The sequence below is a fragment of the Zonotrichia leucophrys genome, chromosome 2 (genome assembly GCF_028769735.1).
Source record: "Zonotrichia leucophrys gambelii isolate GWCS_2022_RI chromosome 2, RI_Zleu_2.0, whole genome shotgun sequence".
NCBI classification, from domain to species: domain Eukaryota; kingdom Metazoa; phylum Chordata; class Aves; order Passeriformes; family Passerellidae; genus Zonotrichia; species Zonotrichia leucophrys.
The window spans coordinates 62,251,042-62,267,367 of NC_088171.1; the positions used below are offsets into that span (position 1 = coordinate 62,251,042).

Genomic DNA, 16,326 nt, shown 5'->3' on the forward strand with positions numbered 1-16,326 from the left:
CAACGTGTTCCAATGTTTCATTAGCCTTGCTGTAAAAGCCATCTCATATCTAGCCTAAATCCACACTCTTTTAGTTTAAAACCATTACCCATTAATAATCATAGAATAACCCGAGCAGGAACAGACCCATAGGATCACTGAGTCCAGCTCCTGGCCCTGCAGGACAGCCCTGATAATCACACTATGCATCGTCCAAAGGCTTCTTGAACTCTGCCAGTCTTGGTGCTGTGACCACTGCCCTGGGGAGCCTGTTCAGTGCCCAAACTCCCTCTGGGTGAAGACCATTTTCCTGATACCCAGCCTAAGCCATGGGAGACAACCTGGGACACACAAACCACCCTTGCACCTATGGTACAAGATGAAACCTTCTCCGTGCACCATTTTGTACTTTTTACATACTTATCTGCTTACACTCGTGTAGCACCTGAAAAGGCAGAAGCCTATTGTTCACCTCAGTGGACTGCACCAATATAATTGCTGGGCCAAGAGATAAGGTTTTTTCTTCCAGACCTAAAATTTGCTAGATGACACCTCCTAAATTGAAGGTCTAGGAAGGAGGGAAGCAAGCAAGTCTACATGTCAGTTTGTTTCTGGAAAACATTTTAAAGGCAAACTTGAAAGCTAAGTTTTTAGACAGCATAGTACACTCACCCCACGGAGAAGTATTTCACTCTAAAATTACATCTGTACTTTAAAATGTGTAAAAAATATAAAATCCTACAGTGCATATTCAGTGACTTGCAAAAAAAAAAAAGTATCTGTTACTGCACTCTAATTTTAGTATGATTTTATAACTAACGGGTAGAACCAAAATTAAGACAAAGTTATATTCAGAGAGAACTAGCAGTGGACCAATGAGCCTGACATGACATATAAGAATTAGACTCTTGCAGTGCATGGTGTGCACCACTGAGTCCTAAACCAGAGACCTTTAATGTCACCTTAATTAACAAGGAAGGAAGTTTGCCAATGAGCTCCTTCACCCGCCCCCCTCTTCTAGCACTTAGTTATGCAATATGCAGCAACCTTTGAACCAACAGCTGTACAACAAGCAAAAAACCCCAAACCAGAATAGCATGGTTAAGACAAGAATGTCTTTCAAGAAGTCCATTAATGAAAATTACTTTTAGAATCTATGCATACATAACCAGCAGACATACCACAACTCAAGGTAGGAATGCTGGAGCTGAAGCAACGAAAGCTAAGCAAACATCTCTTGTTGCCCAGATGCCCAATTCAACTTATTTTTACCAAAAATAGTTGTTTACATGTTTTCTAAAAGTTTTCACAGATGTTTGCAAAACATCTAGCGGCTTGCAAGGTCTATATGACAGGATTGTAAAATTTCATTGTAAAAAAAAAGAAATGAAGGCCAAAATAATAGCAGCCTCTGCTTTAACAGTGATTTGTCCATATAAAGTTCCAAGGACTCAACATCTGCAATACTGCAAGCATGCATCACAGGAAACACCCCACATCTTCTGAAAAATCAGGTTCTAGACCCTTCAAGCGAGGCACCTGAATATGGTACCAACCTTACGGAGTGGATACTTCTGGGCCTAAATGCAGCCACATACAAGTTGGAAGAATCTTGAAAGTAGCTGGAGGTGATCAAATTAAGTCTCCTACTCAAAGAAAGCAATGAAACGGAATACTGGTTTTACTTTTAGAGCCAGGAATAAAGAAAAGCCGTATTTGCCCACATAACTCAGCACATTCACAGAAGAGATGCGAGCTGACTCTGAGAAGGTGATCTTTAACTCTCCACTCTGCCTTCCTAGCTAGTCCTAGGCCAAAGAGCTTGGACACAAAACACCTGAGAGCTGCAGGGCATGCATGTGCAGCAGTGCCAGAGCTAGCATGTTAGTTTTCACACTGTCACAGGTCAGGTCAACAACTGCCCACGTTCATAAAGTGGGACAGGAGACTCGTGACACACACCATTAACCTTAGGCAAGCTCAGTTTGCCAACAGCACATTTGCTATGCATTCATGTATGTATAAAAGGGATGCTAAAACCCATGAAGTAGTACTCTCTAACCACACAACAGAGGCCATTTTCATTAAGCTCTGGCTTAATCAACACCTAGTCAGGATTCCCCTTCTCCCTTTACAGGGCTTGCAGATGCAAATATTTACCACAGGCTATGTTGAGCTCACAAGGCATTAAGAACTCCATGAATGCCACTAGATCCAGCAAATAGCAGCAGCATCCAAGCAGACAGCACAGTACTTCAAGAGACACCCATGCCAGGCATAGCACTTCCAAGTGTGGTTTTGGACCAACTTTCTTGAGGAAAACAGAAGTTAAATAGTTCCTTTTTAAAGATGTGATATATTGGGCAATTTTGCCAAGCCCATCTTCAAACAGAACTGAAATTGAAACAGAATCCAAATACCTCACCAGCAGCCCCTCCAGCACTGCAGCAGCCCCATCCCAGAGGCACGGGCAGCCTCCCTCACACTGCACACTACTTCCACCACAGAACATGATGGGGGTTTCTGCTCCCCAGAATTCATGTTTTGTGCACAACCCTGGTCTTGAAAACTAATGCAGGAAGTGATCAACTCTGTCAGCCAAAACAAAAGCCTGAAGTCCAACTTAGTCATTTGAAAGGATGAGAGTTACCTCCATATATACACACTCAGGGCTGCCGGCTGTAAATGGGATTATTTGCAGAGACTCTAAAACCGGGAGATTTAGTCACTCTTAAGAGCTTTCCATCTGCTGAAGCCCCACACTGGGCTGGGCTGGGCTGGATCTTTGTTACCACCACTGGAACTGAAGTCAGAGTCTCCAACTCATCCTTGTCAGGCAGTTCCCCCACAAACCAGGGCTGAAGCCCAAGCCACGTTCCCACCCCTGCACACCAGCAGCAGGACCAGCCCTGCCACCAGAGCCACGGCCATCAGCCAGGCAGACACCTTCAGAAGTGAGGCCTGAAAGGTACCATACTTGAAGCTACCAAGAAAAGCTCCTATCTTCATTTCACCAATCTCATTCTTGGTGCTCGGAACAGGAGGGATGGGCTGAATTTCCCTCCCACAACCACACCAGGCCTACTGGCCTGCACAGGACTGGGCTCCAAAGAGGAATGGCACTACTTCACTTTCCTTTTTGCATCTCATCATGAGCTATTCCCACAGCAGCCATGCCTACTCATTCCCTCTGTCTCACACCTCCCACTCCCCAGGGCCAGGTTAAGACATCACGAAACTAGCTGGGTCTGAAAGGGTCTCTGCAAAGTGAGCTGAACATGTGTTCCAAACATCTTTCAAAGCTGCCAGTCCACATAAGTTTCACAAGTAAAAACTCACAATTACAGAAGACACACTTGGTTTCACACCCATCTGGCTCCTTTACAAAAGGACACCTTTAGCTTAACATTAATGGCTTTCATTCCAGGAGAAATGAATTGTCTGACACTCTTCAGAATGGAGAAGACATCTGAGGACGTAAGATAATTTATCATAAACTGCGCAGAGAAACATATCAGAAAATCATTTTTCCCTACCACAATATCTAGGATCACCCAAGAACGCTATAGACAGCAAGTTCAAACTGAAAAAAAAAAAACAAAAAACCAAGAAGCAAGGCAAGAAACAAAGAAAATAGTTTGTTCCTTTCATACAAAATAGCTAAATCATGGCTAGAACTTGTTGCTACCTAAGGTTAGAAATACAGCTAGATTCAAACAGGGATCATAAAAACCACCAGCCACTGGAAGCTATGAAACCCACTGTAACCCCTGACCAAGAAAGTGCTCTCTTGAAGCACGAAGGCCTTTCCTGTGCAAGCCTCCTTCCCTGTGTTCTTTCCTGAAACACTTGCCACAGTCATAGTCAGAGAAGTAGTGGGGAAACCCTTCATCTTGCAAAATATGCAGCTGTTCCTGAATTCAAAGATTATTCTTCTTGTGAATGCTTGCACATACTCACAGATAAGCACACAGTAAAAATTAACAGAACAGCATCAACACACCTGGAATAAAATGGGGGAAAACAAAATGCCTGTATTGGCTCAACCATGTAGAGCATCCTCTACAGAAGAATAAACAGGACATAAAGTGACCCCTACCCAGATTTTTGGTAAGCAGACTGGTGGTGCAAGAAAAATACACTCACAGAAAGAACCATAAGACCAACATGATAAAATGGAGGCTTGCTGGGACAATTTAACACCTCTGCACCACTGCATGGGCAAGTTCCTGTCTCCTTCCTTCTCATTCACTCCATCTTGGGCCCAAGATACCTGCCAGACCTAGTGCTCACACCCAGCTCTTCTTCCTTGTTAAAACAGAATAAAACCCAACCTGTCAGCACAGCCAGATGCTCCCCAGGCACAGCAGGAGGGGAAGAACCCTGTTTGGTCATAGGCAGAGCAAAGGAGATGATCTAGAGGAGACAGTGAGGGACAAGCAAGCCTACTCCTTCCAGCAACACTAAAGCCTTTGAGCAGCTCAGCTGCTCATGGAACCCTGCCAAGAGCCCTTATCATCTTTGTGGGGCTACCATGCTCAGGAGCTCTGGTGCAGATGGAGCCACACCAGCACAGCTGGACTCTGCATGAGGATAGCAAAGCCATCAGCAAGTTACAGCCTCTTCCTGTGGGGTTTTAGTAGGATGCCCACGTTTCACAAGATGTTGGTCAGCGTGGTTAGGGCCATCATGATTTGTACTTCTTCGAACCCGCCTCAGACAGCTGCACCCAAAGGACCATGTGGTACCTCCTGGGGCTCAGAGACACTGTGTTGCTGGAGAAGAGGGATTTGAACAAAGAAAATCCCTTAAATGCTAGTCAAAAAGCAAAGGTCCCAGACTCATACTAACATTCATTTTTGCTAACACAACATATCAGGCAAAGAAAACAAATCTGAATATGAAAACACCGGGGTCTTCACATACAAAATTTTTCATTGCTGTAAAATAAAGAAAAGCTACTAAGTTAACTGCCTGCTTCTTTATGTGACTTACATGTTCTTCTTCCATAACTTAAATCCTCGTTCACTATTTATGTCTTATTTGGCTTGCTCCTTTACATAACACCTAGGAGAACGACTGTGTTACCCCATTTTTCTCCCCTTCCAGCTGCATCTTGCTGAGAAGGAGGGAGGAAGGAAGAGGTACTTTCTAAACCACCAGAAAAATGAGAGGTACTAAGTATTCAGCTTGGAAATGTAAATCCTCCTGCCCCCTTCTGAAGTATGCCGAACTAGCCTCTCCACAGCTCATGTCATCTAAAGGCCACAGGAGTTCTCTAAAGATATTGTTGTTAAGAGGATTTAGCCCCTTTTAAAAAGGACTTAACATGTGGGTGGTGTCTCCATTTAAGCATTTTCTCATGGCTAAGAAAATGGCCCTCTTCTTAAAGGCTTATCTTTATAGCCCAAAGACAGTAAGAAATTCTCCACTATTTGAATTAGAAACATTTTGAGCAGCTTGCTTTTATAGCAAGCCCATTTCTCAGTACAGGGTAGTGCAAATGGTAGTGACTTTCTCACACCAAGTCAGAAGGCAACCCCAGCGAGAATGCTTTTGGGGTACCTCATCCATTAATTTCTCCTGCATTCTCATGAGGATCCAAGTCAATTCACAAACCCACTGACACTAAAAGAGCGTGGTGTCACAACTCCTATACCATATCCCTGGCCACTATTTTCTCTTGATGGTCCCTGGCACTTCCCAGACCTGCCATTAGCTGGTTCAACCTGCTTGCCCAGCAGAAAACCTTTATTTATTTAGGTCAGGGTTAATTTTCCATCCTGGGAAGCCTGAGATTCCAGAAGGGAAAAGGCACCAGCCCCCAGCAGGAGAGCATGGGAGGATGCAGGACCACTGGCCCCTTGCCACAGCACTGACCCTGTCTCCAGAGGCTCAGGGTCTCCCAAGGGGAGCAAGCTGATGGCTGCTTTGCAAGGGTTAAATTCTTCATTACTGCTGGTGTTTAAGCCATAGCAGGGGTTCAGATCCACCTGGTAACACTTTCCATTAACTCCCCAGACATCCTGTAAAAGCCCCTCAGGTTGAAAGGGCAGGCAGGCGGGGTCACAGTGTCCCAGAGCCAGGGCTCTCCGGGGCACCAGGGCCCAGTTAGCAACCCTCAGGCACAGGAGCTGCCACAGGGCAAGGAACTGGCTTTGGACACTATGGAGACGCTTGCTGGGGACATGGCACAGTGTGCAAATTCTCCTGAGTGTGGGGCTGGAGAGGCCTGTTGTTATGGACTAGGCCACTTCTCAAGGCCTTTCCAGTAGTGTTACACATACACAAGCACAAATAAAAGAACTACCAAATTCCCAAGGGGAAGCAGCTTATCTGGGCCAAAGAACCTTTTTCATTTGCTCGTGTAGTTGAACACCTCCCTGCACAGCCTAAACTATTCTGCTGTACTGACTCTTTTTCAGTCATACCATAGTTTATATTTGGAAGTGATGGGTGGGTTGCCAGTGCAGTTACATCTGCAAGGCAAGAGTATTTTCATAATCCTAACCAGTGCAGGTGTGCTGGCCAAATTTTAGACTTACCTCTACAGTCTTTTGCATAGCCGGGCCTTGTTTTCAGCTGGGGGTCTCAGACTCCATCCACTACTTGCAACTCAATAATCAAGAGCTAAATTTATATTGGTGCTACTCACTGCCTCAGCTACCCAGTGTTTTCTCATTCCTTTCACCAGTCCCCAATGCTAGTTTGTCAAAAATAATCAGCTAGGAACAAAGGGCAGCACATCCTCACTTCCCAATCCCAGAAAATCCTCCATGACTTTGGAGGAAAGCTGCCTGGCAGCCACAGACCAGAAAGGGCCGGACAGTGTCCCTGCCAAGCAGTTTGGGGTGCAGAAAGTCCAGGCAGAGCACTAGGGCGCTTCAGCCTGACTTCCCAAAAGATGGATCTGCAGCAAACCAGCACAGCTCCAAGAAGGGCACTTGCATGAGCACGGCTCTCAGGATGCACAGCCCCTTCCCTGGTGTGTGCCATGCATGGCTTATCGCCCTGTGAGGGTGCCAGCCAGCAGCTGTAGATTCTGCTGGCCTGACCACACTCTTCCTCCTCCATCCCACATCTCTCCCTAAAGTTAATATGGGGGCTGAGGGTATACAACAAACTCGTCACTTGTGTGGGGACTTCTTTGCAGGCAAAGGCCAAAATCACTTTCCCCAGTTTCAAACCTTTAAGGTAGAAACTAGCCTTCCCAGGTTTGTAAGGCCAGGAGTTCCTCCCAGAGGTGAGCAGCATACATAAAAAAAAAAAAAAAAGCACTCAAATCATACATGAAGGTCTTACAGGACCCATTAATGAGAAAATTTAGGAGTTCCTATGACATCAACATCCCTCCCACAAAGCTAAAAAAGCCTGTATAATTTTTTTCCCAGAATCATCATGTAACATATGCTCCTCTTTATATTCACTTACCACCACCTTCTAGGAATCAACCTTCACATAGGACAGCCAAATATTTACAAAGTGGCCTGAAGTAGCCTGCTTGACACTGAGTACTATTAGGACATGCTGAAGACCAAGAGCATAAAAAAAAAATCTATTCTCTTTTACAGCAAAGATACTTATTTTTAAATGTAAAAAATAATAATAATAATTTTTAAAAAAGCTTGGGATGGGATTTGATGAGCCTTGAAACTTCCACCACTAAATCAGCAACCAACACCTGCAGAAACCCACACACGAGGCAGCTCACGCCATCCTCACGGGCCTCCCAGCTGCCCCCAAAGCTCCTCCAGAAGTATTTCACAATCACAGCACCATCCCATACCTGGACCATCACCGACCAGAGGCAGGGAAAAGGGGGCGGGGGGAAGGGGTGCTAAAGCCCCTTTTGCCCTGGCAGGGGCGCAGCGGGGCGGGAGTGGGGAGGAGCGGAGCCATCCCACGCCGCGGGGCGGGCGGGGGTCCGGAGCCCGGGGGGCAGCTGAGCCCCTCCCGCCGCCCACGGCCCCCGGCGGCGGGGATGCCCCGCGCCCGCCCCCGCGCTCCAACTCGGCGGAGCCCACGAGGGCCAAGCGCGCACCCGAAATCGGCGAGGACAAAGAAAACCCCACGAGTGGGGGAGGCGGAATTTTTTTTTTTTTTTTGAAGGTGGGGGGGGGCGTAAATGTTAAGGAGGGGATATAAATTGTAAAGCGGGGGGAAAGGAGGCTCGGTGCTCGCCGCCGCCCCACGAGTCACTGACCTGCTGCAGGGGCATTTCGGAGAGCGGCGGGGGCCGGGGGCAGCCGGCCGGCGGTCGGGCTGTCCCAGGCCAGAGGGAGGAGGAGGAGGAGGAGGAGGAGGAGGAAGCGGCGTCCCCCTCCCCGCCCGCCCCGGCTCCCAGTCACAGCCGCGGCCTCCGCGCACGTGTGCCAGACGTCACCGGCGGCTCCGGGGGTGAAGCGGAGACACCGGCGGGGCACGGCCCGGCCCGGCCCCCCGCCCCGGGGCCCTTCCCCGCCGCCGGCTGTTCGCTCTTTGCACCCGTGCGGCGGGACGTGGCGGGGGATTATTATTTTCCCCCCTCCCTTTTTTTTTTTTTTCCTTTTTTTCCCCCTCTCCTTTTCAATAAGACCCGGCAGCGGGGGTTGGGAAGGAGGCAGGAAAGTTTATTGCAACAAAGCGCTGCCTCCGCCTTTCCTGCCCTCCCCCCGCACCCCGCCCGCCCCCCGGGTCCGGCCGGCGGCGGGATCCCCCCCCGTCCCCTTCACCCTCCCCTCGGGGACGGGGGGAAAACACAAAATTACCGGGGGGCGGCCTCCGCCTGCGGCGAGAGCGGGCTGCAGCAGCGCCGTCCTGCCGGCGGGTCCGTGGGGGGTGCAGTACAGCGAGCTGCCAGCGGGCTGGCCCCCATCCGCCGCCGGGGCAAAGGCACCGGGAGCCTGGGAAGCGGTGGCGGCGGAGGAGGAGGAGACAACACAGGGCGCCCCCGCCACGGCGCCGGTGCTGCGGATCTGGATGAAGGTGCCGGCGGCAAAGCGGGCCGGGAAGCCGGCGGGGGCTGCTCTGGAGTCCGTGGACGGCGCGGGCGGCGGCGCTGCTGCCGGGGCCGAAGGCTGGAGTCCCCTTCTCATCCTTCCCTCCGGGTCTGTCCCCGCAGCCGCGTCTCCTCCTCCCCCCCGTCCCTCCTCCCCCCCCGGCCTTCCCAGCTCCTTTCCTCCTCGATGCCGAGGCCCCGCACAAAATACTGGGGGCTGCGGGTGCCGGGGGGGCCCCGGCTGCAGGATGCGGGGCGCCGGGGGGGGACGGAGGCGGCGGGGCGGGCAGATGCGGCGGATGGAGCGGGGCCGCTCCCGCTGTGTGGGGCCGGCTGGAAAATGGCTCCAGGAAGCGGCGGCTGCTGACAATGAATGAAGGGAAAGGAGACGGGTTACGCGCCAAGGGCCTCCCGCGAAACTCGGATTTCCCGCCCTCTTTTCAAACTAAATTTGCATGTCCCCGCCCCCGGGGCGCGCCCCGCCCGCCTCACCGCCTCATTGGCCCCCGCCGACCTCCGCGCCGTCCAACGGAGGGGCCGCCTCCCCGCCCGTCCGCCTTCCTATTGGCCCGAGCGAGGCCGCGATTTGCATCCGGCGCGTCGATTGGCTGCGGGGGCGAGGCTGGGGGATTCCCCCTGCGCGCGGCCGGGATCCCGGTTCGCCGGCTCGCTGACAGTGACAGCTGCTCCCGCACGGAGCGCCCGGCCCGCCCCGGGCCCCGCCCCGGGCCCGCCCCGGGCCCGCCCCGGCACCATAACCCACACCGATCCGAGACCACACCGATCCCACACCGACCCCGACCCTGATCCGATACCGCCGGGCTCCCCTCGGTGCAGGGGCCGTGCGGCGAGCGCCGCTCCGCAGCCCTCGGAAGGCTCTCGCCCGCCCGCCCGGTGGGCGCGATCGCTGCCGCTGCGGAGCTGCCCGGAGGTGCCGTTCCCGCGCGGCGGCTCTGCGCCTCGGGAGGGGTCACCTGAGTTCTCGCCCCGGCTTGCTCGGAGAGGCACCGGCCTGCGCCAGCGGGGAAGTTCCAGGGAACCTTGTAAAAGCGTCCCGGCGCGGGATGTCACCTCCGGTAGCTGGGGAACGGCTTTTCCGCTTTCTCCGTGCGCCTGCATCCACAGATTTTCAAATCAGCTCACCCGAAGCACTTTACTTATTTTTCTCCCCCAAAAAGTGAGCGATTAGCAAAATACCCCCTCCTATCATGGTCTGTATTACTTCCAAGAGGTGAAACAGTGGAAGTATGCTCACTAGCTCTTCCCAGTTCACTTACTAACTGCCCCCTTAGGATCATAGAATCGTTAAGGAATGGAATAGATCTCCAAGATAATTCAGTCCAACCTTCGGCCAAACACCGCCCTACCCCTGAATTTAAGCTGCATTGCCAACAGGCCCCTTTAATTTATTAAATGCCCCACCCTGCCCAGCACCCACCGGCCATGCCCTATTTTCTCATGTTTTTTTCCAGACACACCTTTCCCTCAACCAGTGCTTCCACAGACAGCGTGTCCAGGCTGCCGCTGCTGAGTCAGGCAGATAAGGATCCTTTTCCTTGGGAACCTTCCGTGTTTCCATCGCTAGCAGAGGCATGACCAAGTGAGTTGCTCTATCAAATCCTCAGCCCTGCCTAAAGGTTCTCCTGGTCTGACCCCAGGTCAATCAGAGATTGAGGACTAAGGTGCAATACTGTTGATATTAAATAAGGGCATCTTCCATTCTGGGCATGTTTTCCATCAAAAGAATAAATTCTGCCCTGTTTGGCACTGAAAAAGCCTTGATTACCCTACTGGATGCAATTTTGGGCACTGCACCTTAGGAAAGATACCACATGGAGAGAATCCATGGAAAAATGGGCAAGAAAACCTGGTCAGAAAAATGTGTCCTTCTTTGTAAAAGAAGAAACCTTTGTTTCTGGCTTTTGTTTTGTCACAGGCAAAAGTAGGGGAAGAGGGGATGACAGTGGTGACCTGATACACAAAAGGTGACAGAAGATGGCTCTTCCTCTGTGGAGCGGGTAATGAACTTTTTAGGAAATATTAAATTTAATCTAGACAATTGGGGATCAATGAACTTTGTGGTAAGGAAATCCTACAGTAGCTTACCATGAAGTCTTTTTAATAGATGAGAAAGACTTATTTTAGCAAGTCTGCATTTGTACTCAGCATCCAAGACCTAAAAGCCTTCATTATGGTCCTTCCAGCCCAGGTGGGAGCAGGGATTGCCTGGAAAATTTCATGTTCTTCTGCAGAACTTTGGCAGTCTTTAAAGTTTCACCCAAATTATCAGTTCTGCTACTGTGGATTGCTCTTAAGAGGTCAGCCAGCAATGTCCAGCTCTGTGCCCATGCACAAGGTGAAGCAGGTAAAAGTTGTGCTTAACATGCCCAGGCCACAGCACGTGGAGCAGCACCTTGCTGGCTGGGTGAGGCTCCTCAAGGAGAAGCAGGCAGAAACACAAACCTTTCCCTACTGTGTAGTTCATCTCCAGTTTCCTTCTCAACCACCTTTTATGGTTTGCCTCTGGCATGGTCCCTGTCATCTTCAGCTAATTCCCCATCCTGCAAGAGTGCCCCATGGCAGGAGTCACTGCCTCGTGCAGAGCTGAGGCACATCCAAGGGCCAAAACAGGGAAGAGGCTGAGAAACAAGAACAGCAGGCAAAGGGTGAAGAGAAAGTCCAGACAGAAAGAAAAGTGCAGGCAGGCAATGTGCTCATAGCTCAAAGTAAAGATTTAATTTTTTTTATATGTATCGAAATAGTAGCACTACATTGGTTTCAAGGATCCTGCAAGATGGAAAGAAGAAACGTGGGCCTTGATATTTCAGCATAAGGAAAGAAAGCAATAAATAAAAACCACAGCAGAATGAGTATGGCAAAATTAGAGTCCTTAGAGCAGACCTTTAAACAAAAAGAACAGCACAAATTAGAGTATAAAAAGAGCCATATAGACGTGACTAGCCAGGATCCCAGGAGCAGAAACAAAGCGCAGTTAAATTGAGGGAGTAAAACAGACAGTGCATGGGCTAATGCATGGTACACTTCAGAATTCACTGTCATGTATTGGTTCATCATCTAAGTTTCTAGGAGCTCATTCCTCTGTCAAGGGTGTAAGTCAAGTAGTTGAAATAAACTAAAGCTATACTATTAACAGTTAAATCCTGTCTTACTTCTTTGTGTGTTGTTCTACTTTTTGAAGGAAAGGGTCTGGATTAATGCATAAGAAAGGTTGGAAGTTTTCAAGAAGCAAGGAAAACAGTGTTACTCTCAGAAGGACACTTTAACTGAACTGCAATAAACCCAGAAAAAAACAAGAGCTATTTTTACAAAAGAATGGAAAATAAATCCTTACCTCAGATTCATGTCTGTAACCAGACATATTGTGTTAAAAGCTAGTCCCGGAGTTGTACAACAGCCAAATGGGATGGCCAGGGCACAGGGCCCATATCATCTGAATGGGAGGGTCCTGTGTTCCTGTCTTCTGGAAGTGGAGTTGTGCTGTGACTGTGGCATGCCTGGTGGAAGATCTTTAAATAAAAAGCATGGGGTTCATCTGAACAGCAACTTTGCTGTCCATAAACTGAAATCTGCAGAAAATACTGCGGGAGAAGAGATGTGTTGTTCTTTTCTTGAAACACAGTTCTGTGGCAGATATTTCAGTTTGCAGTGGGACCTGTTAAATGTGCATTTCACTTGCTGGAGCTAGTGGAAGGAACCTAAAGAAAGTGGAAATTAAAACATACATAGGAAGTGTACAGAGAGCTACATAAAGGAAGCTAATTGCAGGCCCAAGGACTTCTGTTGGTCTATAAAAAACAAATTACTGCCTAAAGGGATGTCATCATCCAGGTATCTGTTGCAGAGAAAGTACCCTGCAGAACACAAAGGCTTAGGAGATACTATAATTAAGGCTGGTGTGCAGCTGTGATTTATCTTTCCTTGTGAGTATGGTTCTATGGTAGTGTCCTGCTATCCTTGCCAATATGGTCTTTATCTGTGTGATGATAAGCAATTTGCAGACATTTAGGGAAAAGGCTGCATTTGTCCTGAAAATAATGTGTAATGAGAATTGCTTTTTTTTGAGATTCTTCCTTGTTGCAGGTAGTGGAAGCAATAACAAAATCTTTGCCTAGATGTTAAAATGGTTAAATCCAACTTGAAGACCTGGATTCCAATCAGACTTCTCCCATGAAGAAGATTCTGGACAATGTTACAATGGAGACTGCAGGACATTCCTAAGTGAAAACTCTCTCTAAGAAAGTTTGTAATAGGAATAAATAGTAATAAGCAATGGATAGCCCTGTATATGGAATAATTATGAGGGCAGTGAATACTCAAGAGCTTCCTATTCCATGAGACTTGCCCATCCTTCATACTGAATGAGAACTGTGCAGGAAAAATGTCCACATAATAAAAGACCATGTCATTGTGCATACATGTGAGGGGTAGAACTGGCATTGTACAACCCCCCCCACCCCCCCCAGCCTGCTAATTATTAACCTTCAAGTAATTAATTTCCTGCATTTTGGAGCTTGATTTCACGAGTATGCAAGGAAGAGTTGAGAAGGGAAGGATACCACACATCTGGAACACAACCTGTGTGACAGCAAAGGGACATCTGGAGGGAATACTGAGACTGATGGGATGTGTGTTTCCTGCTGTCACTGAAAGTGTGACATCCCATAATCCAGGTCATTAAAGAAGATGTTAAACACTGTCAACCCCAGCATTACCTGTAACAGACACCACTAATGACTGGCCTCCAGCTGGACCTTGTGCTCTGGATGAGAGCCCTCTGGGCCTCACAGTTCTGTCAGTTTTCATTCCACTTCACTGCCCTTAACTTACCCAATGCTTCATCCATTTTTTCATGAGTGTATTACTGGAGACTCTGTCAAAAGCCTTAGTGATGGATAAATATCATCCAGTGCTTCATCCTCATCCACTGAACTAGTGTTACAGAAGGCTATCATGTTTGTCAAGCCTGTCCTTGTCTTCATAAGTCCAAACTGACTACTCCAAATCATCTTTCTGTGTTTGGAAATGGTTTCTGGGATAATTTGTTCCATTACCTTCTTTCTAGAGACTGAGGTGAGGCTGACAGACCTTAGTTCCCCAATCCTCCTTGCCCTTATGAAAGACAGAATTGATAATTACTTTTTTCTCGTTGTCAGGAACCTCTCCCAGTCTCCGTGACCTTTCACAGATTATCAACAGTGGCCTCACAGTGACATTGGCCAGCTCCCTCTGCACTCGTTGGTATATCCTGTCAGATCCCATGAACCTGTATATATTTGGTTTGTTTAGATGTTCCCCAACTTGGTCCTCCTCTACCTAGAGTAAATACTCTTTTCTCTATACCTTCCCACTGGTGTCTCAAAAGGCTGAGGTTCCTGAAGACAAATCTTGCCAGGAAAGACTGAGGCAAGGAAAGCATTCTGTACCTCAGATTGCTCCTTGTCCTTTGCCACCAAGTTCCTTTCTCCTTTGAGCAGTGGGCTCATATTTTCCCCCATCTTTCCTTTGCTGTTGAGGTACTTAGAAAAGCTCTTCTTCTTGCCTTCCACATTCCTCTCCAGATTCAGTTTCACAAGGGCTTTCACTTTCCTAAACCCCTCCATGAATGCCTGAACAGCATCTCCATATTATTGTTGGGCCTCTTATCACTGCTTCCACCTCTTACATTTTTCCTTTGAGTTTTGTTAGGACCTATAGATATACCATAGATTAACTATCTATACAATATAGCCTCTTGTTGCCTTTGCTTGATTTCTGGCTCATTAGGGTGGGACCATCTTAAAGGTGGAGGAGGCCATCCATGAAAAGCAACTGATCTTCTGGTCTCCTCTCCAGGACAATCTCCCATGGGACTCTTGCAGTCAGATAACTGGAAAAGCCAAAGTTTGTTCTCTTTCTGTCTGGATTGTGATGCTATTTTTCGCTCCCTCCACTGATGATTGCCATCCTAGGATAACATCTTCTGAATCTCTGCTAAACAATTGTGAGCTGAGATGTTCAGTATGTTTTACTTTCAGAAAAAAAAAATTCAGAAAAATTGTATTAGATTTATTCTTGACCAGATTTCAAGGCTTTACTACAAAGAAAAGCCTGTCAGTTTTTTAAATGACAGATTGTTTTCCTTTGCCTTGATTCTCAAGTGATTTCTGTGTGAAATTTCAGACCAAATTATTTAGCTTTTAGAAGGTGACAGAAGGTTGAAAAGCTGTGTCCCAGAATAAGAAATGCTGGATACCCTTAAGTATAGGCATGTCCTACCCTCCCAGAGAGTAATATACAGGCATCCCTTCTAGGAAGCCTTTTGAGAATAAACACAAATAAAAACCTGAGCAATTTCATTAATCACATCTACACTTCTAAAATTTACAGGGATTATGATTATATTTTATATTATATAGACCAAAAAAATAAAAAACCAAAAAACCCCCCAAAAACTAGAGAAATGAAACTAAAACTAAATTGACTTCCTTAGTCTGTAAATTCTTCTAAGAATGTGATCTGAGAATTTAGAAATGAAATGACTGTTACAAGCAGCATGTGATCTTGTTACTGCGTGTATTTACCTAATAGTTTCTGGAAAAAATGAAAGGATTATTTTCCCTTAATTTGCAAAAGGCATCAACCTTGAAATGTCAGTTTGCCATAAAATTATTTGTACATGAGCACATTTTTTTTTATTATTATTAATAATACATCTCTTCTATTTCAGTGTTTTCAGAGAAAGCAGGTGACCACCTAACTGGAGCAAGGACATACAGTTGCAGAGCATCATTTGGTAGCATCTCCTCATTATTCCTGTGTAGCATCCATTAAACCTAAATATCAAAAGAACTGTAGGGTGAGAAATGATTGCCTGGTTCAGATGAGTTTCCTTTTCAGGGTTAATGATTTTTTTTAACCCTAGGCAAGGTTATCACAATCTGTTGATGTTCCAAAAGAATTTCAATTCTTTGCATGTAGCCATGTATTTATGTTTTAAAAAATCCTGTATGCATCTATAAACTTATCAGTCTTCCTTTTCTATACTTCATTACCTACATACTTTGGCAAATATGTAGTTTTGATTTACAGCAAATGCTGCTTATGGAAATATAACAAAAATCATGCATGCATTATAAATTCTGTATGTCAGCACAGTTCCGCTTTGGGGAGGGTTTTAGTGAGGAATGTCAAGCCTGACCATCTGCTTGACGAGAGGGAAGGGTGCTGTGCCCCTATCATGGAGAGACAGAACATACACTTGACCTTATGCAGGCTAGTTATCACAAGGTGACTTTAAGTGTCTGTGTGTTGCAGGATTAGGGGATTCGCTGCTTGCTAGACTGCTGGTCCTTCTGTTGCAACTTTCTGCC

At 47.4% G+C, this 16,326-nt stretch overlaps 1 protein-coding gene and 1 long non-coding RNA gene across 3 annotated transcripts in view; one reads left to right on the plus strand and one right to left on the minus strand.

Moving 5' to 3' along the window:
* Positions 1–9,348, minus strand: part of E2F3 (E2F transcription factor 3) — a 42,074-nt gene extending 32,726 nt beyond the window's left edge. For both annotated transcript variants that reach the window (XM_064703408.1, XM_064703407.1), the window contains exon 1: positions 8,727–9,348. In XM_064703408.1, coding sequence (XP_064559478.1) covers positions 8,727–9,053 — 327 coding nt within the window. In that variant the 5' untranslated portion in view covers positions 9,054–9,348. The remainder of the gene's footprint in view (positions 1–8,726) is intronic.
* Positions 9,349–9,765: 417 nt separating this feature from the next.
* Positions 9,766–12,664, plus strand: LOC135443179 (uncharacterized). Its single transcript, XR_010438863.1, has 4 exons — positions 9,766–10,133; positions 10,429–10,556; positions 10,893–10,974; positions 12,156–12,664. It is a non-coding gene; the product is annotated as an uncharacterized LOC135443179 (long non-coding RNA).
* The last annotated feature ends 3,662 nt before the right edge of the window (positions 12,665–16,326 follow it).